This window comes from Elgaria multicarinata, chromosome 2 (assembly GCF_023053635.1).
Source record: "Elgaria multicarinata webbii isolate HBS135686 ecotype San Diego chromosome 2, rElgMul1.1.pri, whole genome shotgun sequence".
Classification (NCBI taxonomy): Eukaryota; Metazoa; Chordata; class Lepidosauria; order Squamata; family Anguidae; genus Elgaria; species Elgaria multicarinata.
In genome coordinates, this window is record NC_086172.1 from 174,079,217 (window position 1) to 174,098,373 (window position 19,157).

The window sequence follows — 19,157 nt, forward strand, 5'->3', positions numbered from 1 at the left end:
TATCCAGAACCCTTAATCAGTACCACATAGCTTGACTGAAAGTTCTGGAGCAGTTGAAAGCTTAAGGCCTGGCCCAACTGTATATTTTGGGCTTTATTTATTGTTAAGTTGATATCAGGAAATAAAGCCAGACTGCTCACTTGAGGGAATGGTATTAAAGGCAAAACGGAAGTACTTTGGCCACATAATGAGAAGACAGGATACTCTGGAGAAGAGGCTGACGCTAGGGAAAGTGGAAGGCAAAAGGAAGAGGGGCAAGATGGAGGGATGATATTCTGGAGGTGACAGACTTGACCTTGGGGGAGCTAGGGGTGGCGACGGCCGACAGAAAGCTCTGGCGTGGGCTGGTCCATGAAGTCACGAAGAGTCGGAAACGACTGAACGAATAAACAATAAACAAGTTGATATCCGCCTCCTCTCCATTTTATCCTCACAACAACCCTGAGAACAGATCTGTGACTGGCCAAAGTGGAGACTGTAACCCGGTTCTCCCGAGTCCCGGTCCAACGCTCTAACCGCTTCCCCCACCGCCAGCCTTGCTCTGCTATAGGCCCAGGAGCAGCCCAGGCCTAGCTTCCCTCCCGGTCAGTTGGCAACCCCAAACACGAACAAATTCCTGGGTGGGTGGGAAGAGAGACCGAAGCCCGAGCGCGGCGGGGCGCGGCGGCGGCCCTTGCCAGGAACAGCAGAGGAAGGCGCGCGACGTGCGCACTAGGAGAGGCGGAGGGACATGAGCAGCAGAGGCCAAACTCCACCCCGCCCGGCGGGGCTCATCCCCGGCTGCCTTGCCCGGCTCGGCCACTCCCTGTGGGGGAGAGGTCGAGGCGGCACGGCTCGGCCTCCTTGCCCATAAAGAGCGGCGGTCCCCGGGACGCGTCCGGCTTTCCCGCCTCGCCATGGTGTGCTACTCCTGCATCGCGGTTTGGAGCTGCGTCTTGGTCTCGCTCGCCTTCCTGATCAAGCGCTGGATCCGCGCCGACGGAGACCTCACGCTGCTCTGGGCGGAATGGCGGGGCAAGAAACCCGGTAAGCGGCCAGCTGGGCGACCCACCGCCACCGCCGCCCCCTTCCTCCTCCTCCTCCTCCTCTGCCTTCCAGTGGAGGCTCCGATTCCGGTGGGGTTGCGAATCCACTCCGGGTTTCAGTGAGAACCAGCCAGAATTCTAAAGGACCTACGCAGGGTTCTAAACCCATTTGGGGGTCGGGTCATAGAATCATAGAATAGCAGAGTTGGAAGGGGCCTCTAAGGCCATCGAGTCCAACCCCCTGCTCAATGCAGGAACCCACCCTAAAGCATCCTTGGATAGCTCCTTTAGAGTTCTGGCTGGATGGGATTGGGACCCAGGATGGATTCGCAGCCCGACCAGAATCGGAGCCACCAGCCTCTGCTGCTGCTGCTGCCGCCTTTCTCGCCTCTCCGCGGCTTCTCTGCTTCCCATCTTGGGTGGGACGTGGCAAAGCGTCTCCTCCCAGCTGCGCGCCGGAGCGAGCGAAGCCGCCTTCGGCTGCACGCTGCCCGCACGTCGCCGAGTTAGGGGTGCGGGAGCAGAGCGTGTTCCGGGGCTTTCTGTGGGGCTGCAGCCGGGGCAACGAGGCAAAGTGTGACCTGCTTATTGCCACCCAAGTACAACCACTACCTTCCAAAGTCCCTATTAGGATAATGACTTTTATTAAGTCAACGAAAAGGTCATCAAAAACTGTGCAAGCTTTCGAGAGCTGCAGATCTCTTCATCAGGCAATCAAACGAGAAATAGGGGAGAGGGAGAAGGTGATTTGATGGTGAAGTCACATTATTTTTTTTTCTACACCTCCCCCCCCTTTGCGCCCCATCCTTCCCCACAACCTGATTTTTATTTTATCTGACCTGATGAAGAGATCTGGAGATTTTGAAATCTTGCACTTTATTTATTGCATTTCTATATCATCCGATAGCTGAAGCTCTCTGAGCGGTTTTGAGGTCTCTTGGTTGGCCTAACGAAGGTATCCTGCAAATATGGATTTTGGAATTTTACTTATGGTCAACACAGCATTTTAAATATAATCATAAGTGTCCTGATGCATTTGTTTTCAAGTTGAAAATCTGTCAGTTAGGGCACAATCCTATCAATTGTGCTATCGATGGTCACAAGGCCATTCTTGCAATGTGCTTTTCTAATAGGTTTTTTTTTTAGTTCTGTGTCATCTCATTTGTATTTTTTATATATGTACTGTTATAGCCCCTTGAAGAAGGCTTAACAAAAAACAAGAGGCCAAAATGCCTTGGGCTCTGCCACATTTTTGTGAACCGCTCAGGGAGCTTCAGCTATTGGGCAGTATAAAAATGCAATAAATAAATAAATTTGTTTATAGTATCCTGAGACTATTCTCTCTTTTTGTGTTCATCTTGGGTGCTCACCCGCCTTGCACCCTCGGGGTCCTCCCATGAAGCTGATTGGTGGGAGATTCAGGACAAATAAATGGAAGTACTTCTTCATACAGCACATAGCTAAATTATGGGACTCACTACCACAAGATGTAGTGATGGCCACCAATTTGGATGGCTTTCACAGGGGATTGGATAAAATCCTGGAGACAAAGGCTATCCATGGCTACTAGCCCTCATGGTTGTGTGCTATCTCCAGTATTTGAGGCAGTAAGCCTGTGTGCACCAGTTGCTGGGGAACATGGGTGGAGGGTGCTGCTGCACCATGTCCTGCTTTGTGGGTCCCTGGCCGATGGCTGTTTGGCTACTGTGTGAACAGAGTGCTGGACTAGATGGACCCTGGGTCTGATCCAGCATCAGGGCGCTTCTGATGTTCTTATCCAGATCTCCTCTGCCACATCTCCTGCCCAGCATTTTTTGCTAGACAGGCCATTTTTCCCATCTAGTGAAGGCGTTTCAGAGGTGGGAGGGTAGGAGGCTGGCAGAGGCTCAGGGTAGCTCAAATCCTGGCCTCTCTGGTCTCCCCCTCCCCACCCACCGAAACACCCCTTTCCCCCTCTCTCCGTATTCACTTTTTCCACCTTTGGAGATCTGCTGGTGTGGTTGTTTACGCTCCAGCTGTGAGGGGGAGGAGGAAGGGGGCGGATCTGTGACTCCCACTTCCAAGGTCAGAACAGCCAACTTTTGGAGATGGAGAACCTCCACTACCCTCTGCCCCGCCCAGACAATGTCTAGGAGCCCTAGGAAGACTCCCTTAATGTTTAGTGGTCGTTGTACCCCAGCTTTCCCCAATCTAGTGCCCTCCAAATGTGTTGGACTACAATTCCCAGCATCCCCTGCCAGCATGGGAATAATAGTCCCAAACATCTGGAGGGCACCAGGCTGCGGAAAGCTTGTTCCAGCCTCCAGCAAATCCCGTCTTGTTTATGTTTTACTTGTCATGCGTTTGGTGGAGTTTATTCCCAAATAAGTGTGCCTAGGTTTGCTGCCAAGGTATCCCAAACGCACACAGTATGGGACATTTTAACCAGTCACCTGCCCCCCCCCCCATTCCCATTTTTCAAAAAGAAATGCGAGAAATGACATCTTGCCTAGTTTGGCCTTAAGGCTGCAACTTTTCAAGGCCACGAGTGCACAGAAAGTAGACCCGGGATCTACTGCTAGATCTCTGGTTGATATATAATGAATTGTCAAGGGTTTCTGACCCCCAATTGTCTAACAATGGCAACAACTTGATAGCTTGCCCACACCCTTAAATTAGGTTGCTGGAAAAAAAACACTTGGGGGGGAAAACCAGGAGTGGAGTTTTGTATGAACGGACTTGGGAGCATGTGCTCACAAATCCCTGGGCTGAGCATGTGATGGCTTAATTCTCTGCCTGAGCCACCAAGCTTCCAGTGGTGGATCTTGCAAACCTGAAGTCCACTCACTCTTGTTCTAGGCAGGGTCTGTGTAACCTCTTCCGTATACAATTCTGCCTCTGCTGTTCCTAGAATTTCAACAGCTGTTGAAACCTTTACCAAAATGGAATCTACACGCCAATGCTGATAAGAATATATGTAGAATTTTATTTGTATGTGTTGTTTAAGAAATGAAACCAGCCTGATGTGCTCCAGATGTGTTGGACTACAATTCCTATGATTCCCTGCCAGGATGGACCATGCTGCCTAGGAATGATGGAAGTTGTAGTCCAACACATCTGGTGGGCGCTAGGTTGGAGAAGGCTGTTAACTAAACAGTTAACACATTTATTTCCAGAGAGATTAAATAATTAAAGATTAAATAAAGATTGAGGGGAGACATGATAGCACTCTTCAAATACTTAAAAGGTTGTCACACAGAGGAGGGCCAGAATCTCTTCTCGATCCTCCCAGAGTGCAGGACATGGAATAACGGGCTCAAGTTAAAGGAAGCCAGATTCCAGCTGGACATCAGGAAAAACTTCCTGGCTGTTAGAGCAGTACGATGATGGAATCAGTTACCTAGGGAGGTTGTGGGCTCTCCCACACTAGAGGCCTTCAAGAGGCAGCTGGACAACCCTCTGTCAGGGATGCTTTAGGGTGGATTCCTGCATTGAGCAGGGGGTTGGACTCGATGGCCTTGTAGGCCCCTTCCAACTCTGCTATACTATGATTCTATAATTATATTACTGCTCTCTCTTGCTCGCCCGCTCTCTGTGTGTGCGTGTGTTTAATGTTCGTGACAAAGAAGAATCTGGAATCAAAGTTTATTGTTAGAGCAAACACAAGACCATGTGCCAGAAGCTTTGCAAACATCTGCGAAAGACAAAATATTTGCAATGTGTATGTTTGTTTACACAGCAGTTTTATGTGCTCCTGTCTTTAGTAGAACAAATGTTATTCTGCAACAAGCCTCTTGAACCTTTCCGCCTGAGGGCTGAATCCATTTTTGGAGAAACCTTCGGGACCACATTGCAGTGCTGGGCACCAAAAGCCAAAAGGAACGGGGCTAAAGGAGCTAGGCCAAAATATCAAAAATACCAGCATATTTTTAGCTTAAAGCTCTTACTGCCAATAAGTAAAGCCTTAGGAGAAGGATTTTTTAACTTTTTAAAAATATAGTAGCTCCCCCTGCTACAGCCCCCACTGCCCCAAATTCATTTTTCCCCTTAGAAAATGTTTTTGTGGGTGGGGCGGTGGGGGGGGGGGGAGTGGAGACCATGCTGGCTGTAGAGACTCATAAGAGTCAAAGTTAGCTTACGAACAGCTAATTGTGACTCTTTGGATGTGCTGTAGTCACTATGGATTTTTTAAAAAAATATTTTTATTTTTCAGCACCTGCTGGTGGAGTTGTGGCTCACAGAGAGGGCGGTCTGGGGCAAAAACAGCCACTGGACCTCTCAAAGTTGCACACACCCCTGTATTATGTCTTATGGAGTTTTTGGCAAATGATATTCTCCTCCTGAGCATCATTGCCTTCTCAGGCAGGAAACCAAATAAGCAGGTTTATTTAGCCCCAGGTGTGTGTGAGGGAGAGTGTGAGTGAAGGGGACCTACAATATACTTAAGAAGTTTTTATTTATTTATTTATTACATTTTTATACCGCCCAATAGCCGAAGCTCTCTGGGTGGTTCACAAAAATTAAAACCATAATAAAACAACCGACATGTTAAAAGCACAATTTCAAAATACAGTATAAAAAGCACAACCAGGATAAAACCGCGCAGAAAAATTGATATAAGATTAAAATACAGAGTTAGAACAGTAAAATTTAAATTTAAGTTAAAAGTAAGTGTTAAAATACTGAGAGAATAAAAAGGTCTTCAGCTGGCGACGAAAGGAGTACAGTGTAGGCGCCAGGCGGACCTCTCTGGGGAGCTCATTCCACAGCCGGGGTGCCACAGCGGAGAAAGCCCTCCTCCTAGTAGCCACCTGCCTCACTTCCTTTGGCAGGGGCTCACGGAGAAGAGCCCCTGTAGATGATCTTAAGGTCCAGGCAGGTACATATGGCAGGAGTTGTACCTTCAAATAACCTGGCCCCAAACCGTTTAGGGCTTTAAATGTCAGTACCAGCACTTTGAATCGGACCTGGACTGGCAGCCAATGAAGTTGTAAAAGGACTGGCGTAATGTGATCTCGCCGGCCAGTCCCTGTTATTAAACGGGCTGCCCTGTTTTGTACCAGCTGAAGCTTCTGGACCATTTTCAAAGGCAGCCCCACATACAACGCATTGCAGTAATCCAAACAAGAGGTTATCAGAGCATGGATAACTGTAGCTAGGCTATCTCTGTCCAGATAAGGGCGTAGTTGGTATATCAACCTAAGCTGATAAAAGATTGTGCAGTTGATGGACTGGATCCATATTTAGGTACTTGCAACTGGGCTGCCTGGAACAGACATCCCAGGACTGCCACCCAGAGAGTCAAGCGCCCCTGCTGAATTGGATAGAATCATAAAACAGCAGAGTGGGAAGGGGCCTAAAAGGCCATTGAGTCCAACCCCCTGCTCAATGCAGGAATCCACCCTAAAGCATCCCTGACAGATGGTTGTCCAGCTGCCTCTGGAATGGAGAGGCAGTGTGGGAGAGCCCACAACCTCCCTAGTAACTGGTTCCATTGTCGCACTGCTCTAACAGTCAGGAAGTTTTTCCTGATATCCAGCTGGAATCTGGCTTCCTTTAAGGCTGCCTTATAATTCTTCTTAAGAGGTGTTTAAGGCCGCAATCCTATGCAAAACCTTTGCGCATGAGCGTTTGTGTGCTCCTCTCCCTTTAAGAAAATTTTAAAAATGGCGGGCACGACGCCTCTCTTCTTGAGATCGTCTCACCTTACATGTAAATGAGGGCGAGCTCTCGCGTTAATCGCAACGCGAGGTCTCCCCACCCTCTCCCCCGGACTTTCAGGTAGGTCTAGCTAAGGCCTGTCTCGCAGTACGAGGTTTAAGCTACCATTTACTGGAATGTGGCTTTTGAAAACTTCTCCAAAATTGTATTTGGCTTTCTGGCTGAAAGCATTCTTGATCTTCCCCAATGTGGTACCTTCCATGATTGCTGTGGATGATGGAAATTGTATTCCAAACACATCTGGAGGGCACTAGGTGGGGTCAGGGCTGTCCTAGGTCCTGCCACTTGTGAGCTGTGGTGTTGCACTGGTGTAGCAAAATACCCAGGCTGTTCTCCCGGGACAGCTGCCCAGAGCTGTGTAAGGCCTTGCCCAAGTAAGGTGGAGGTATGAGAGAGTTGAATGGGGCAGGACAGAGAAGTGAAACTCTACACACAACCTCATCCCTGCTCAAAGGGTTCCTCTTGTGCCATCTCTCTCCCACTTCCCCAATTACACAGAAGTTGTTTTTTTGCACAACATGAAGTCAATGCCTGGCTGCTCTAGATTAAACCAATCAAAATTTGCATCTTTGCATTGCAACATCAAGCATTTTTAATTTTTTTTGCTTTCGTTTTAATGAAATCAGCCAAGTCAGATTCTCCTTTTTTTTTTAAAGGTTTGTTTATTTATTTATTGCATTTTTATAGCTCCCAATAGCCGAAGCTCTTTGAGCGGTTTACAAAAATCAAAACCATAAAGTACAATTTAAAGTATAAAACTTAAGCCACAATGTAAAAGCACAATATCAGAGTTCAACCAGAATAAAATCGGGCAGCAAAACTTGTAGCCATTGTTAAGTAAACAGAAGTATGGGTGCCATAGAAAAAGCTAAGTTAGCAGTAATAACATGTTGACTCTTTCAAAAGCTTTTCGACGCAAAGAAAGCACATATTGTGAGCTACTTTATGGTTGCCAGGGCTGGCACACTGTATGTCAGCCTTTCTCAATGTAGTGCCGCTCCCAATGTATGGGACTGTAAGTCCCATCATGCACAGCTAGCAAGCCCTATGGATGTACTGGATGGAGATTATGGGAGTTATAGTCCAACACATCTGGAGGGCATCAGGTTGAAGGAGCTGTTTAGTGTGGTAATTACTACTACGCATGAATGGAGAACACTTCATACTACTAGAAGATTGTCATCCCTTTTCTCTCTCTTTCCCTTTCTTCTCTCTCTCTCCCCTTCCACCCAGCAAGACACCAGGGAAGGATCAGATGACTCTTACCAGAGATCTGAAATTATTGTGTGCTTTTAAAATTTGGCTCAGGGCTGCTGGTTGCCCCACCGTGGTCTAGAAACATCCTCAGTCATAATGTAGACCCACTTAAATCAATGGAACTGAAGAAGCAGTTCTTCAAAACGACCACCTCCCATAAACACTTCCCAACGTTTTAATTTTGCTGAGCCTGCAGCTCCGGTATGAGCAATATCGTGGGCCTTCTCAGCAAAAACTGCTGCTGCATCTGCTGCTACCCTTTCTAGCATGTGACAATCCGGTTGAGGAAATTGGATTCAACATGCAGTCTTAGTAGTAAAAAGTCTTGTTGGTGGTAATGTGAAGGCCCAGAAAAAATCCCCCCCAAAATACGTCCCGTCCCCTCGTTTTCCCCCAAAGTACTTCTTCACACAGCACATAGTTAAGTTATGGAACTCACTACCACAGGATATGGTGATGGCCACCAATCTGGATGGCTTTAAAAGGGGTTGGATAAGTTTCTGGAGGCAAAGGCTGTCAATGGCTACTAACCCTGATGGGTGTGTGCTATCTCCGGTATTCGAGGCAATAAGCCTATGTGTTCTAGTTGCTGGGGAACATGGGTGGGAGGGTGCTATTGCACCATGTCCTGCTTGTTCATCCTTGGTCGATAGCTGGTTGGCCACCGTGTGAACAGAGTGCTGGACTAGACGGACCCTTGGTCTGATCCAGCATGACACTTCTTACGTTCTTATGTCCCGTCCCATTCCCAATTGGAAACAATGAAGAAAAAATGGATTATGGAATATTTTGTTTTAGCACGATGCATAAAATTTTTAAGACATAAATATTTTTGTTTGTTACTAGTGTTGATGGTTTCTTCTGCTTTTTTAAAATTGTTTTTTGCCTGCGCCTCATAAACTGTCAAAACCAAAGAGGTTCCTTACAGTTCAGGACCTTGTGACCCCATTTGTTACCAAAAAAAAAAGAGAAGTAAACGTTCAAAAAAGTAATTTCAATTTGTAATAATTGTTTGAATACGCTGTACTTTTAATATACTATATGTGATAATTTTATGCCAAACCATCTTGCACATAATTACATTTTATGCTCCTAAAGTATCAAAGTGACTTTCAATCTGTAAAAGGTGCTAATATTGCATTTTTGAAAAATCCCCCCCCCCCCAAAAAAAAAATCCAGGAAAAAACCCAGTTTTCTTCCATGGCTTCAAAATTTCTGGAAATTTTACATATCTAATTGGTGGCAACATACCTTGTTTTAAATATCTAGCTCCACCTTCCCTGACCGGGTTTCCTCCAGATTTTTGGGACTATTAGCTTCATCCCACATACCTGTTTCCCTCGAATTATCCCCTACAGCTATCCCCTACAGCGCTAAGATGTCATTGTTGTTGCTGTTGCTAGCTAAATCACACCCCAGGTGGCGGCGCTCCTAAGATCCTTTGCATACCAGGAAAAAGGGTTTAAGGGGGGAAATGTAAAAAAATCATAAAAAAACAACGGATGACCCAATCCGATTCAAATTTGTTTGCTTAAAGCTCCCCTTAATATCTATTACTGTGCCAATTTTGATGTCTTTACCTTTAAAATTTACGCAGATGTAAGCATTTGTTTAATTTGGAGCTTAAAAGTATCAAATCCTGCTCCTGCGCCCCCAGTGGCCGCTCGGAAAACAACAAATGATTCGCTCCAAAAGTAGTAGCAAAGTACGTCGGGTCTTTTGGCTTTATAGCACAATTAAAGCAGGATGCATGGGAATACTTCACAGTCAAAGCGGATTATAAACTGGAAAACTTCAGAGTCCTTTGCACGTAATTCACAGTGATTGCACAGTATAACGCTGGTGCGATAAAGCTCTATAACTCTCAGTATCCCCCAGCCAGTTCCACACATCTGGAGGGAACCCGGTCAGGGAAGGCTGATCTACCTCATAACTGCTCAGGATGAGGAAAGCAATTTCACAACGCATCTCTTTATTTGCCTTGTTGATTGTACGTTTTGAAAATGTGGTGACCACAGCGTTCTCTCTGCTTCTGTTGGTATCGCAGGGTCCCTTGTTTGTGCAATCCCTACCTGTTTTCAGCACATGACGCAAGCGTGTGCTCAAAAGTCAAACGGTGGTTGCCTTTTAAACACCACTGCATTTGTTACTGTTTAAGCTTTCAGGGACGCTTGCCCATAGAAGCTTGTATCATAACCACACGCCTCTTTGTAGTTGTGGAGGCAAAATGCTAACATCCCAAGAAGGATAGGATGGATCAAATTTAGGATAGATCAAAGGAAGGACTTCTTCACACTGCATGTGGAATTCGCTACCACAAGATGTAGTGATGGTCACCAATTTGGATGGCTTTGCCCTGATGGCTACATGCTACCTCACATATCATACTGTAAGCCTCTGTATGCCAGTTGCTGGGATCATTTATTTTTTTATTGTATTTATATCCCGCCTTTTTTCCTCCAAGGAACCCAAGATGGAGTACATAATCCTCCTCCTCCTCGCCAATTTATCCTCACAACAACCCTGTGAGATAGGCTGGGCTGAGAGTCTGTGCCTGGCTCAAAGTCACCCGGTGGGTTTCCATGGCCGAGTGGGGACTAGAACCTGGATCTCCCGACTCCCAGTCCAACACTCTAGCCACTACACCCCTGTACACCTCTGCACCTTCCAAATTGGGGGACCCCACAGAGTAGACTTTGGAGAGGATCTGCAGGTGGGAGGAGAAAGTCCCATTGTGTGAGCAGTCCTCTTCTCAGGTTGGGTTTTATCCTAAACCACACGGCTAAAAAACACACCTAACCACGTGCTACCTATTGAGAAAAAAAATCACGGACGTGCACATACAAATTGACCAACTGCGTAGTGAGAAACGTTGTCCCTCTAACCTGTTTTGCGTGTTGTTTTTTCCTGACAGAGAAAGAGCTGCCGGGGCAAGTGGTCTGGGTGACCGGCGCGTCCAGTGGAATTGGAGAGGAACTCGTCTACCAGCTGGCGAAGATTGGGTCCCTGCTTGTGCTCTCAGCAAGACGGGAGAATGAACTGGAGAGGGTGAAGAAGAAGTGCCTTGGTAGGATGTCCTGTCTTTAAAAGCCCGTATTTATTTAATACTAAAGTTGTCTTTAGATCTGAGGGTTTCCTCCCCCCTAAGCGGGTTACAACAAAGAGAAAACAGCTTGCAAAACATGCGCTGGCTTGCTGGCATATTTTATGTGCCGTTCCAATTGCAATTTGGAGATTATCAGCATATATGTGTTTTTAGGGCCGTATCCAAGTTGACACTACCGCTAGCTAAATGATTTTGCGCAAATATAAGTGACCTCCAGCGCATTGCCGATAGCATTGCTGGCACGGCGGGTTTTCCGGAGAAACCCGTCGCACCGGGAAATGCTGTTGGCGTTCCGTTTGCACAACGTGATTTATGTTAGCCGTAGTGTCGCCTTGGATACTTCCTTTAGTGCCCAGTGGTGCCGTGCATAAAATAACAGTGCTTATAAGATGATCTTGTAGCTTTTCCACTCTTGCTTTCTTTAATAGTTCAGGTGTGTAAAGCTGACATTGATTCATCTTTTTGACCTTTTGGGCAGGAAGGAATAATTCTTGTTCATTCCTGTTGCTTGTCTATTTCTTAATCCTTGGATCTTGATACAAAAAAAAAAGATAAAATTTACCATATTTCCAATGGGTTACAAATACAAGAACTAGGGAAACAATATGTAGCTCTTCTGCTTTAATATTTATACTGTCCATTACTTGGCCTCAATACTCTCCAAACTTGTAGGAGGCTGTGTCAGACTTTGCATATTTTCAAAAGAGCCGTGTTTCAGGAGAGTATTAAGCCAATAGTTGAATCATGCTGCGTTCCCCCCCCCCCCCCTTTTAATCTAGTGTATGGTCAATAATGATATCTAAGAATGCCTTTTTTTTTTCAACCATAGCAAAAATAGCCATGTTGCCAATAAGAAAAAAAAACCCAAAATCCATTTTAGAGCAATTCCGTTACCAGTGGTTCTCAACCTTCCTAATGCCGCGACCCTTTAATACAGTTCCTCATGTTGTGGTGACCCCCAACCATAAAATGATTTTCGTTCTTCTCTACACAATCCATTGTCATGGGATGGTTTGCTATAATACATAACAATAGCTTTAATACAAAAGATGATACAAAAGATGATACAGTCAATACAGTTTCCTAAGACTATTGGAAATATGTGTTTTCCAATGGTCTTAGGCGACCCCTGTGAAAGGGTCGTTCGACCCCCAAAGGGGTCCCGACCCACAGGTTGAGAACCGCTGCGTTAGACCAACCAAAACGTCACATGATAGTGAGCAAGCTTTTGAGTTCTCCAGAACTCTTCATTGGGCTAGATGTTAAAAAAACGCAAGTGGAGAGAGGAGGGGAAAAGACTGGCTGATGTTGAAACCATGGAGTCTAGGGCCACAGCTAGACCTAAGGTTTATCCTGGGATCATCCAGGGTTCGCCCCTGCCTGAGCACTGGATCCCCTGTGTGTCACCTAGATGAACAGGTTTGACTTGTTCATCTAGCTATGGCCTATGTTTAGTCACAGTCTTAAATGCCTTCCCCCAACTTGGGAGTCCTCCAGATGTGGGATTAAAAATCCCAGCATGCCCAAAAGATCCAAAAGGCTTGAGGGCGCCAGGCGGCAGGTTTCTTAGCCCTGTCATAGCCCTCACCCCCACAATGCTCCCAGAGTATGGATGTGTTCTGAGCAGTAAACTGGTGCTGCACCAGATGTGAGGCAGACATAACCCACAAACCTGTTTTGTTTATTACTTGTTCTACAAAAGTATACACTGCACCATCATCAGCAAGGCCGCCCAGGCAATTTTTAAAATTTGTATTTCTGCACTGCTGTTGATTTTATCCTGGTTGTGCTTTTATATTGTATTTTATATCACGTTTTTATACGGTTCGTTTTATATTTTGAATGGTTTTTATTTTTGTAAACCACCCAGAGAGCTTCAGCTATTGGGCGGTATAAAACTGCAATGAATAAATAAAGTATATAAAGCCTTAAAAACAAAATTAAACAGCAGTATAATGTTAAATAATAAGAGGAATAAAAATCCTAAAACCAACCTTTTGATTGAAATTGTATTTATAATTTTAAACTCTCAAGAACTTCAAGAGATGAAAAATATTTTTGAATGCCTGGGCATGCAGGTGCATTTTTTATTTAACACCAGCCTCCTGCTAAGTAAGCCTATCTATACCAGTTGCTGGGGAACATGGGCAGGAAGGTGCTTTTGCACCGTCGCCTGCTTGTGGGTCCCTGGTCAACAGCCCGGTTGGCCACGGTGTGATCCAGCATCAGGCTCTTCCCATGCTCAGGGCAGGGGTTCCCTTTTATCCTTGCAATAACTTTAGGAGAAAGGTCACGGATGCTCTCGATGGGGCTCCCACAGATGCTCTCGACGGGGCTCCCAGTCTGATCCGCCTGTATTTCTGTGCAGGGATAGGTATTTTTAACATATAGTGCAACTCCACCTCCCTTTCTATTTCTTCTGTTCTTTTTGAACAAGTTATATCCTTCAATTGCTGTATTCCAGTCATGGGAGTCATCCCACCAAGTTTCAGTTATACCTATCAAGTCGTATTTGCCTTCATGTAATAAGAGTTCAAGTTCATTCTGTTTGTTTCCCATGCTCTGGGCATTAGTATATAGACATCGAAGACCATGTGTTTTATAGTCTGGCTTTGTTCCTACATTGTTGCAGACACTATTTGGGGGTGCTATTGGAGCTGTTCGCTGTACTGTGGTGCATTGGCCTTCATCCATTGTTGCCTCAAGGTTTACGTCTCCCACCCCCGTAAGATTCAGTTTAAAGCCTTCCTGATCAAGTTTTTCATGCTGTGGCCGAACACATTCTTTCCAGTCCTTGTGAAGTGCAACCCATCCCTTGCCAGCAGTCCATGTTCCAAGTAGCATAGCCCGTGGTCCCAGAATCCAAAATTCTCACATCAGCATCACCTTCGTAGCCAGTCGTTCATCCGGAGTATTTTTCTTTCCCTTTCTAATCCTCTTCCAAGAACCGGGAGGATGGATGAGAAAACTACCTGGGCCCCAAAGTTCTTCAGTTTCCTTCCCAGAGCTTCGAAGTCTGAAATGATTTCTTCGTAGCTCTGCTTGGCGACATCATTTGTTCCCACATGGATGAGAAGAAAGGGGTATGTGACCGTGGACTTTATGAGCTTCGGTAACCCTTCAGTCACATCTCTAATCTGTGCTCCAGGGAGACAGCGCACCTGGCGAGTCCATGGGTCTTCACGACATACTTGGGTTTCAATCCCACGCAGCAGGGAGTCTCCCACAACGACTACTCTTCTCTTCTTCTTGGTTGACCTACCTTCTGCCTCTTGTTCATTGTTGCACGGTGTCTCTTGTACTTCTTACTGAGACCTGGCTTCCTGCCCATAATACTCCCATCTCTGCTGCCCTCTCTCTTGGAGGACTCTCTTTCTCTCACACTAGTCGCCCAGAGGGTCGGGGTGGTGGTGTGGGTCTTTTATTATCTAGTTTGTGCCAGTTCCAGCCTCTTTCCATTCCATCTTCACATTGCTTCTCCTCCTTTGAGGTACATGTGGTGAGGCTCTTCGCTCCACTGCGACTGCGGATTGCAGTTCTGTACCGCCCCCCCAGGCTCGTCCTCAAAATTTATCTCTGATTTTGATTCATGGCTGTCCTTTTTCCTCTCTGATAACTGTCCTACTCTTATTTTGGGTGATTTCAAATATTCATGTGGATGACCCTCAAGATGCTGCAGCTCTACGATTTCGCTCATTATCTTCCTCTTATGATCTTAAGCTTTGTTCTGATGCACCCACACATTCCCTTGGACACTGTCTGGATCTTGTTCTCACTCGGAATTGCTCTGTGTTGGACTTTTCTACTGCTCACTTTCCGTTGTCAGATCATCACCTAGTTTCTTTCAATATTACTCATAATCCTCCTCCTTCACGTCCCGCTTCTCGCTCTTGTCGCAACTTGCAATCTATCAATTATGAGGCTTTTTCCCAGTCTCTAGCCTCCTCCCTTCCTTCTGTCTTTTCGGCTGTCTCCTTGGACTCAGCTGTCTCCTCCTTTAATTCCTCCTTATCTTCAACTCTTGATAACCTTGCTCCATCTACAACTCGGATAGTTCGCCCTTCTGAACCCCAGCCGTGGCTCACCTCTTTCCTCCGCTACCTTCGCTCTTGTTCCCGGGCAGCTGAACGCCTTTGGCGTAAGACCAGGGACCGGGCAGACTTTGTCCATTACAAATTTGTACTCTCCTCTTTCTCTTCTGCCATTTCATTGGCCAAACAGCAGTACTACTCAACGCTGATCCAGTCAAATGCTAGGCATCCTCAGCGGCTCTTTGCGTCCTTCAATTCTCTTCTGAAGCCTAATCCGCCATCTCTCCCCGCCTCTCTGTCTGCTAATAACTTTGCCTCTTTTTTCAATGCTAAAATCCAAACTATCCGCTCTGATCTGGCCAGCTCTGCTCCTCTTCCAGTTCCTGTTCCTCATTTGTCAGCTCCTCCTGCAAATTTCTCTGCGTTTCCTTCGATCTCTGCGGATGAACTGTCTACAATACTGCGCTCTTCGAAGCCTTCCACTTGTTCTCGTGATCCAATTCCTTCTCGCGTCTTTATTAATCTTACTCCTGCTATCCTCCCTTCCTTGCTACATATTATTAATCTCTCTCTGTCCTCTGGTTCATTTCCTTCTGCTTTTAAACATGCTACAGTCTCTCCCATTCTCAAGAAACCTACTCTTGATAGGCTATCTCTGTCTAACTACCGACCTGTCTCTTTGTTGCCGTTTGTTTCAAAGATCCTGGAGCGTGCGGTCTACTCTCGCTGTCTTGACTTTCTTTCTAGTAACTCTGCGTTGGATCCACTTCAATCTGGATTCCGTCCTCTGCATTCCACCGAAACAGCCCTTACTAAGATCACCAATGATCTCCTTACTGCCAAGTCTAAAGGCCATTATTCCGTTCTTATCGTCCTTGATCTAACTGCAGCCTTTGACACGGTTGATCATGATGTTCTCTTAGATTCCCTTCATGACCTTGGATTTTGTGGCTCTGTCTATAACTGGTTTGCCTCCTATCTAGCGGGTCGCTCTTTCAGCGTGTTGGCTAATGGCAGCTCGTCTTCCTCCTTTCCCCTTTCAGTAGGGGTTCCGCAAGGCTCGGTGCTTGGCCCGTTGTTGTTTTCCTTATACATGTTGCCCTTGGGCAAGCTTATTCAATCTCATGGCCTCCAATATCATCTGTACGCCGATGATACACAACTATATCTGTCATCTCCAGAACTTTCTCCTGATGTTCACGATCGTATCTCGGCATGTCTTTCAGATATCTCAGCTTGGCTGCTTCATCGTCGCTTGAAACTTAATATGGCAAAGACTGAATTGCTCGTTTTTCCTCCTAAACCTTCTCCTCATCTCTCATTCTCTCTTACTGTCAATGATGTTACGCTTACTCCGGTCAAGGAAGCTCGTAGCCTTGGCTTTATATTTGACTCCTCGCTCTCCTTTATTCCTCATATTGAGGCAGTAGCTAAATCTTGTCGATTTTTCCTGTATAATATTGCCAGGATTCGATCATTTTTGTCTGTCTCTTCCACCAAGACGCTTGTTCATGCACTGGTTATTTCACGGTTGGACTACTGCAACCTTCTTCTCTCTGGCCTTCCTTCTTCTCACATCAGTCCGTTGGTTTCTGTTCACCACTCTGCCGCAAAGATCATCTTCTTGGCTCGCCGCTCTGACCATGTTACTCCACTTCTGAAATCTCTTCATTGGCTTCCAATTCACTTCAGAATCCAATATAAACTTCTCCTGTTAACCATCAAAGCTTTTCACGGTCTAGCTCCTTCCTATCTCTCCTCTCTCATCTCACACTATTGCCCCGCTCGTGCTCTTCGCTCCTCTGATGCCATGTTTCTCGCCTGCCCAAGGGCCTCTACTTCCCTTGCTCGGCTCCGTCCATTTTCTTCTGCTGCCCCTTACGCCTGGAACGCTCTTCCAGAACATTTGAGAACTACAAGTTCAATCGCAGCTTTTAAAGCTCAACTAAAAACTTTTCTTTTTCCTAAAGCTTTTAAAACTTGATGTTGTGCAGACTTTATACTGTTAGTTTTACCCTACCCTGTGCCTGCTTACCCTACCCTGTGCCTGTTTGCCTTCTCTTCCCCTCCTTATTGTTTTACTATGATTTTATTAGATTGTAAGCCTATGCGGCAGAGTCTTGCTATTTACTGTTTTACTCTGTACAGCACCATGTACATTGATGGTGCTATATAAATAAATAAATAATAATAATAACAAACTGTCCTTCAGTCTCATCCTCCAGAAGCTGAAAGCGGTTGCTTAACTCTAATGGTTCCACCGGTGCAGAATGACTTCTAGTTCTTCTGCTCCTAACTGTCACTCTTTTCCAGAGAGTTTCCTCTTCATTGGCTTTCCTCCCCTCAGCATACTCCACTTCTGCTTCAGCTGGCTGTTGTTCTTCAATCTCGTGTGCTTCTTGTTGCTGTTGCAGTTCCACCGTTCGGTCTAAGAACTCCTCGTCTTCTCTTATTCTTTGGAGGGTGGACACTCGCCGCTCAAGTCCTCTCACTTTTTCTTCCAAAAGTGCCACCAGCTTGCACTTGTTGCAGGTATACGCCATGTTGAGCTCAGGCAAAAACACGAACATTGCACACCCTTTGCAGGTCACCACCTCTAGGGGCTCCTTTCCATCCATATTGTCGATTTCTGCTTTGGTTTTTTCCTTTTTGATTATAGCGGAATTGCCTTTGCTTTGTCTTGTCCTCTCTGAAGGTACACAACTATATGAGTATGTCTTAAGGGAAAATAAGATTTTTTGGTTGGTTTTTTTGTGTGTTTTGGGTGTGTGATTTTTCTCTTTATGTTTTTCTTTGTTTTTCCCCCTCTTTTTTTTTTCTTAGAGGCCTCCCCCTTGACCTCCCCTGCTGAACTCCCCCTGTCAAACTCCTGTTTGCTCTCCCTGTTCGCTCGCTCTCTGGGAACTGGCTTACTTTTCTAGCTTCTACTTGAGCTGGGCCAGTTGCTCTTCCCTGCTTCTGCTCAGCTCCAAGTCAGGAAGTCAGGAAATCTTAAAAAGGGTCAGGAAGTCAGGAAATCTCCAAGTCAGGAAATCTTTAAGATTTTGGTTTAAAATTCATCTGGGTAGGCCTGCTGGAAGAGGCTAGTCTTCATAGCTGTCTTAAACTCGGAGAGAGAGTTAAATTTATTTATTTATTTATTTATTGCATTTCTATACCGCCCAATAGCCGGAGCTCTCTGGGCGTCCACAAAAATTAAAACCATTCGAAGTTTAAAACAACAGTATAAAAACACGATATAAAATACAATATAAAAGCACAACCAGGATAAAATCAGCGGCAGTGCAGAAATACAAATTTAAAATACAAATTTTAAAACAGCAAAGTTAAAATTAATTTATAGACCGTTAAAATGCTGAGAGAATAAAAAGGTCTTCACCCGGCGTCTGAAAGAATATAGTGTAGGTGCCAGGTGAACATCCTTAGGGAGCTCATTCCACAGCCGGGGTGCCACAGCAGAGAAGGCCCTCCTCCTGGTAGCCACCTGCCTCACTTCCTTTGGCAGGGCCTCACGGAGAAGGGCCCCTGAGGATGACCTTAGGGTCTGAGCAGGAACATATGGGAGGAGGCGTTCCCATATGACGAATCTCCTCCGGCAGGCCATTCCACAGTGTGGGGGCAGCAGAAGAGAAGGTCCTCTGGGTAGCAGTTGTCAGCCTAGTTTTGGCTGACTGAAGTAAGCTCCCCCCATTACCCTCCCTCCCTTTTCCTGCTCCTTGTTGCTTTCTCTGCATAGGCATCCTAACGAAATAATTGGATCTATATGTACCGATCTGTTAATTGGCAACTGCATTACCCCCTAAGACGGAGTGGGAAACATCAAGCCCGCGGACCAAATACAGACTTCTTTCTTTCTTTCTTTCTTTCTTTATTACATTTCTATACCGCCCAATAGCCGGAGCTCTCTGGGCGGTTCACAAAAATTAAAACCATTCAAAATATAAAACAACAGTATAAAACCATAATATAAAATACAATATAAAAGCTCAACCAGATAAAAACAGCAGCAATGCAAAATTACAAATTTAAAACCATGTT

At 45.8% G+C, this 19,157-nt stretch overlaps 1 protein-coding gene across 1 annotated transcript in view; it reads left to right on the forward strand.

The window, feature by feature from the left end:
- The first annotated feature begins 803 nt into the window (after window positions 1-803).
- The window catches only part of DHRS7 (dehydrogenase/reductase 7), a 49,048-nt gene continuing 30,694 nt past the window's right edge, over window positions 804-19,157 (forward strand). The window contains exons 1-2 of the mRNA XM_063118215.1: window positions 804-1,026; window positions 10,897-11,049. Coding sequence (XP_062974285.1) covers window positions 897-1,026; window positions 10,897-11,049 — 283 coding nt within the window. The 5' untranslated portion in view covers window positions 804-896. The remainder of the gene's footprint in view (window positions 1,027-10,896; window positions 11,050-19,157) is intronic.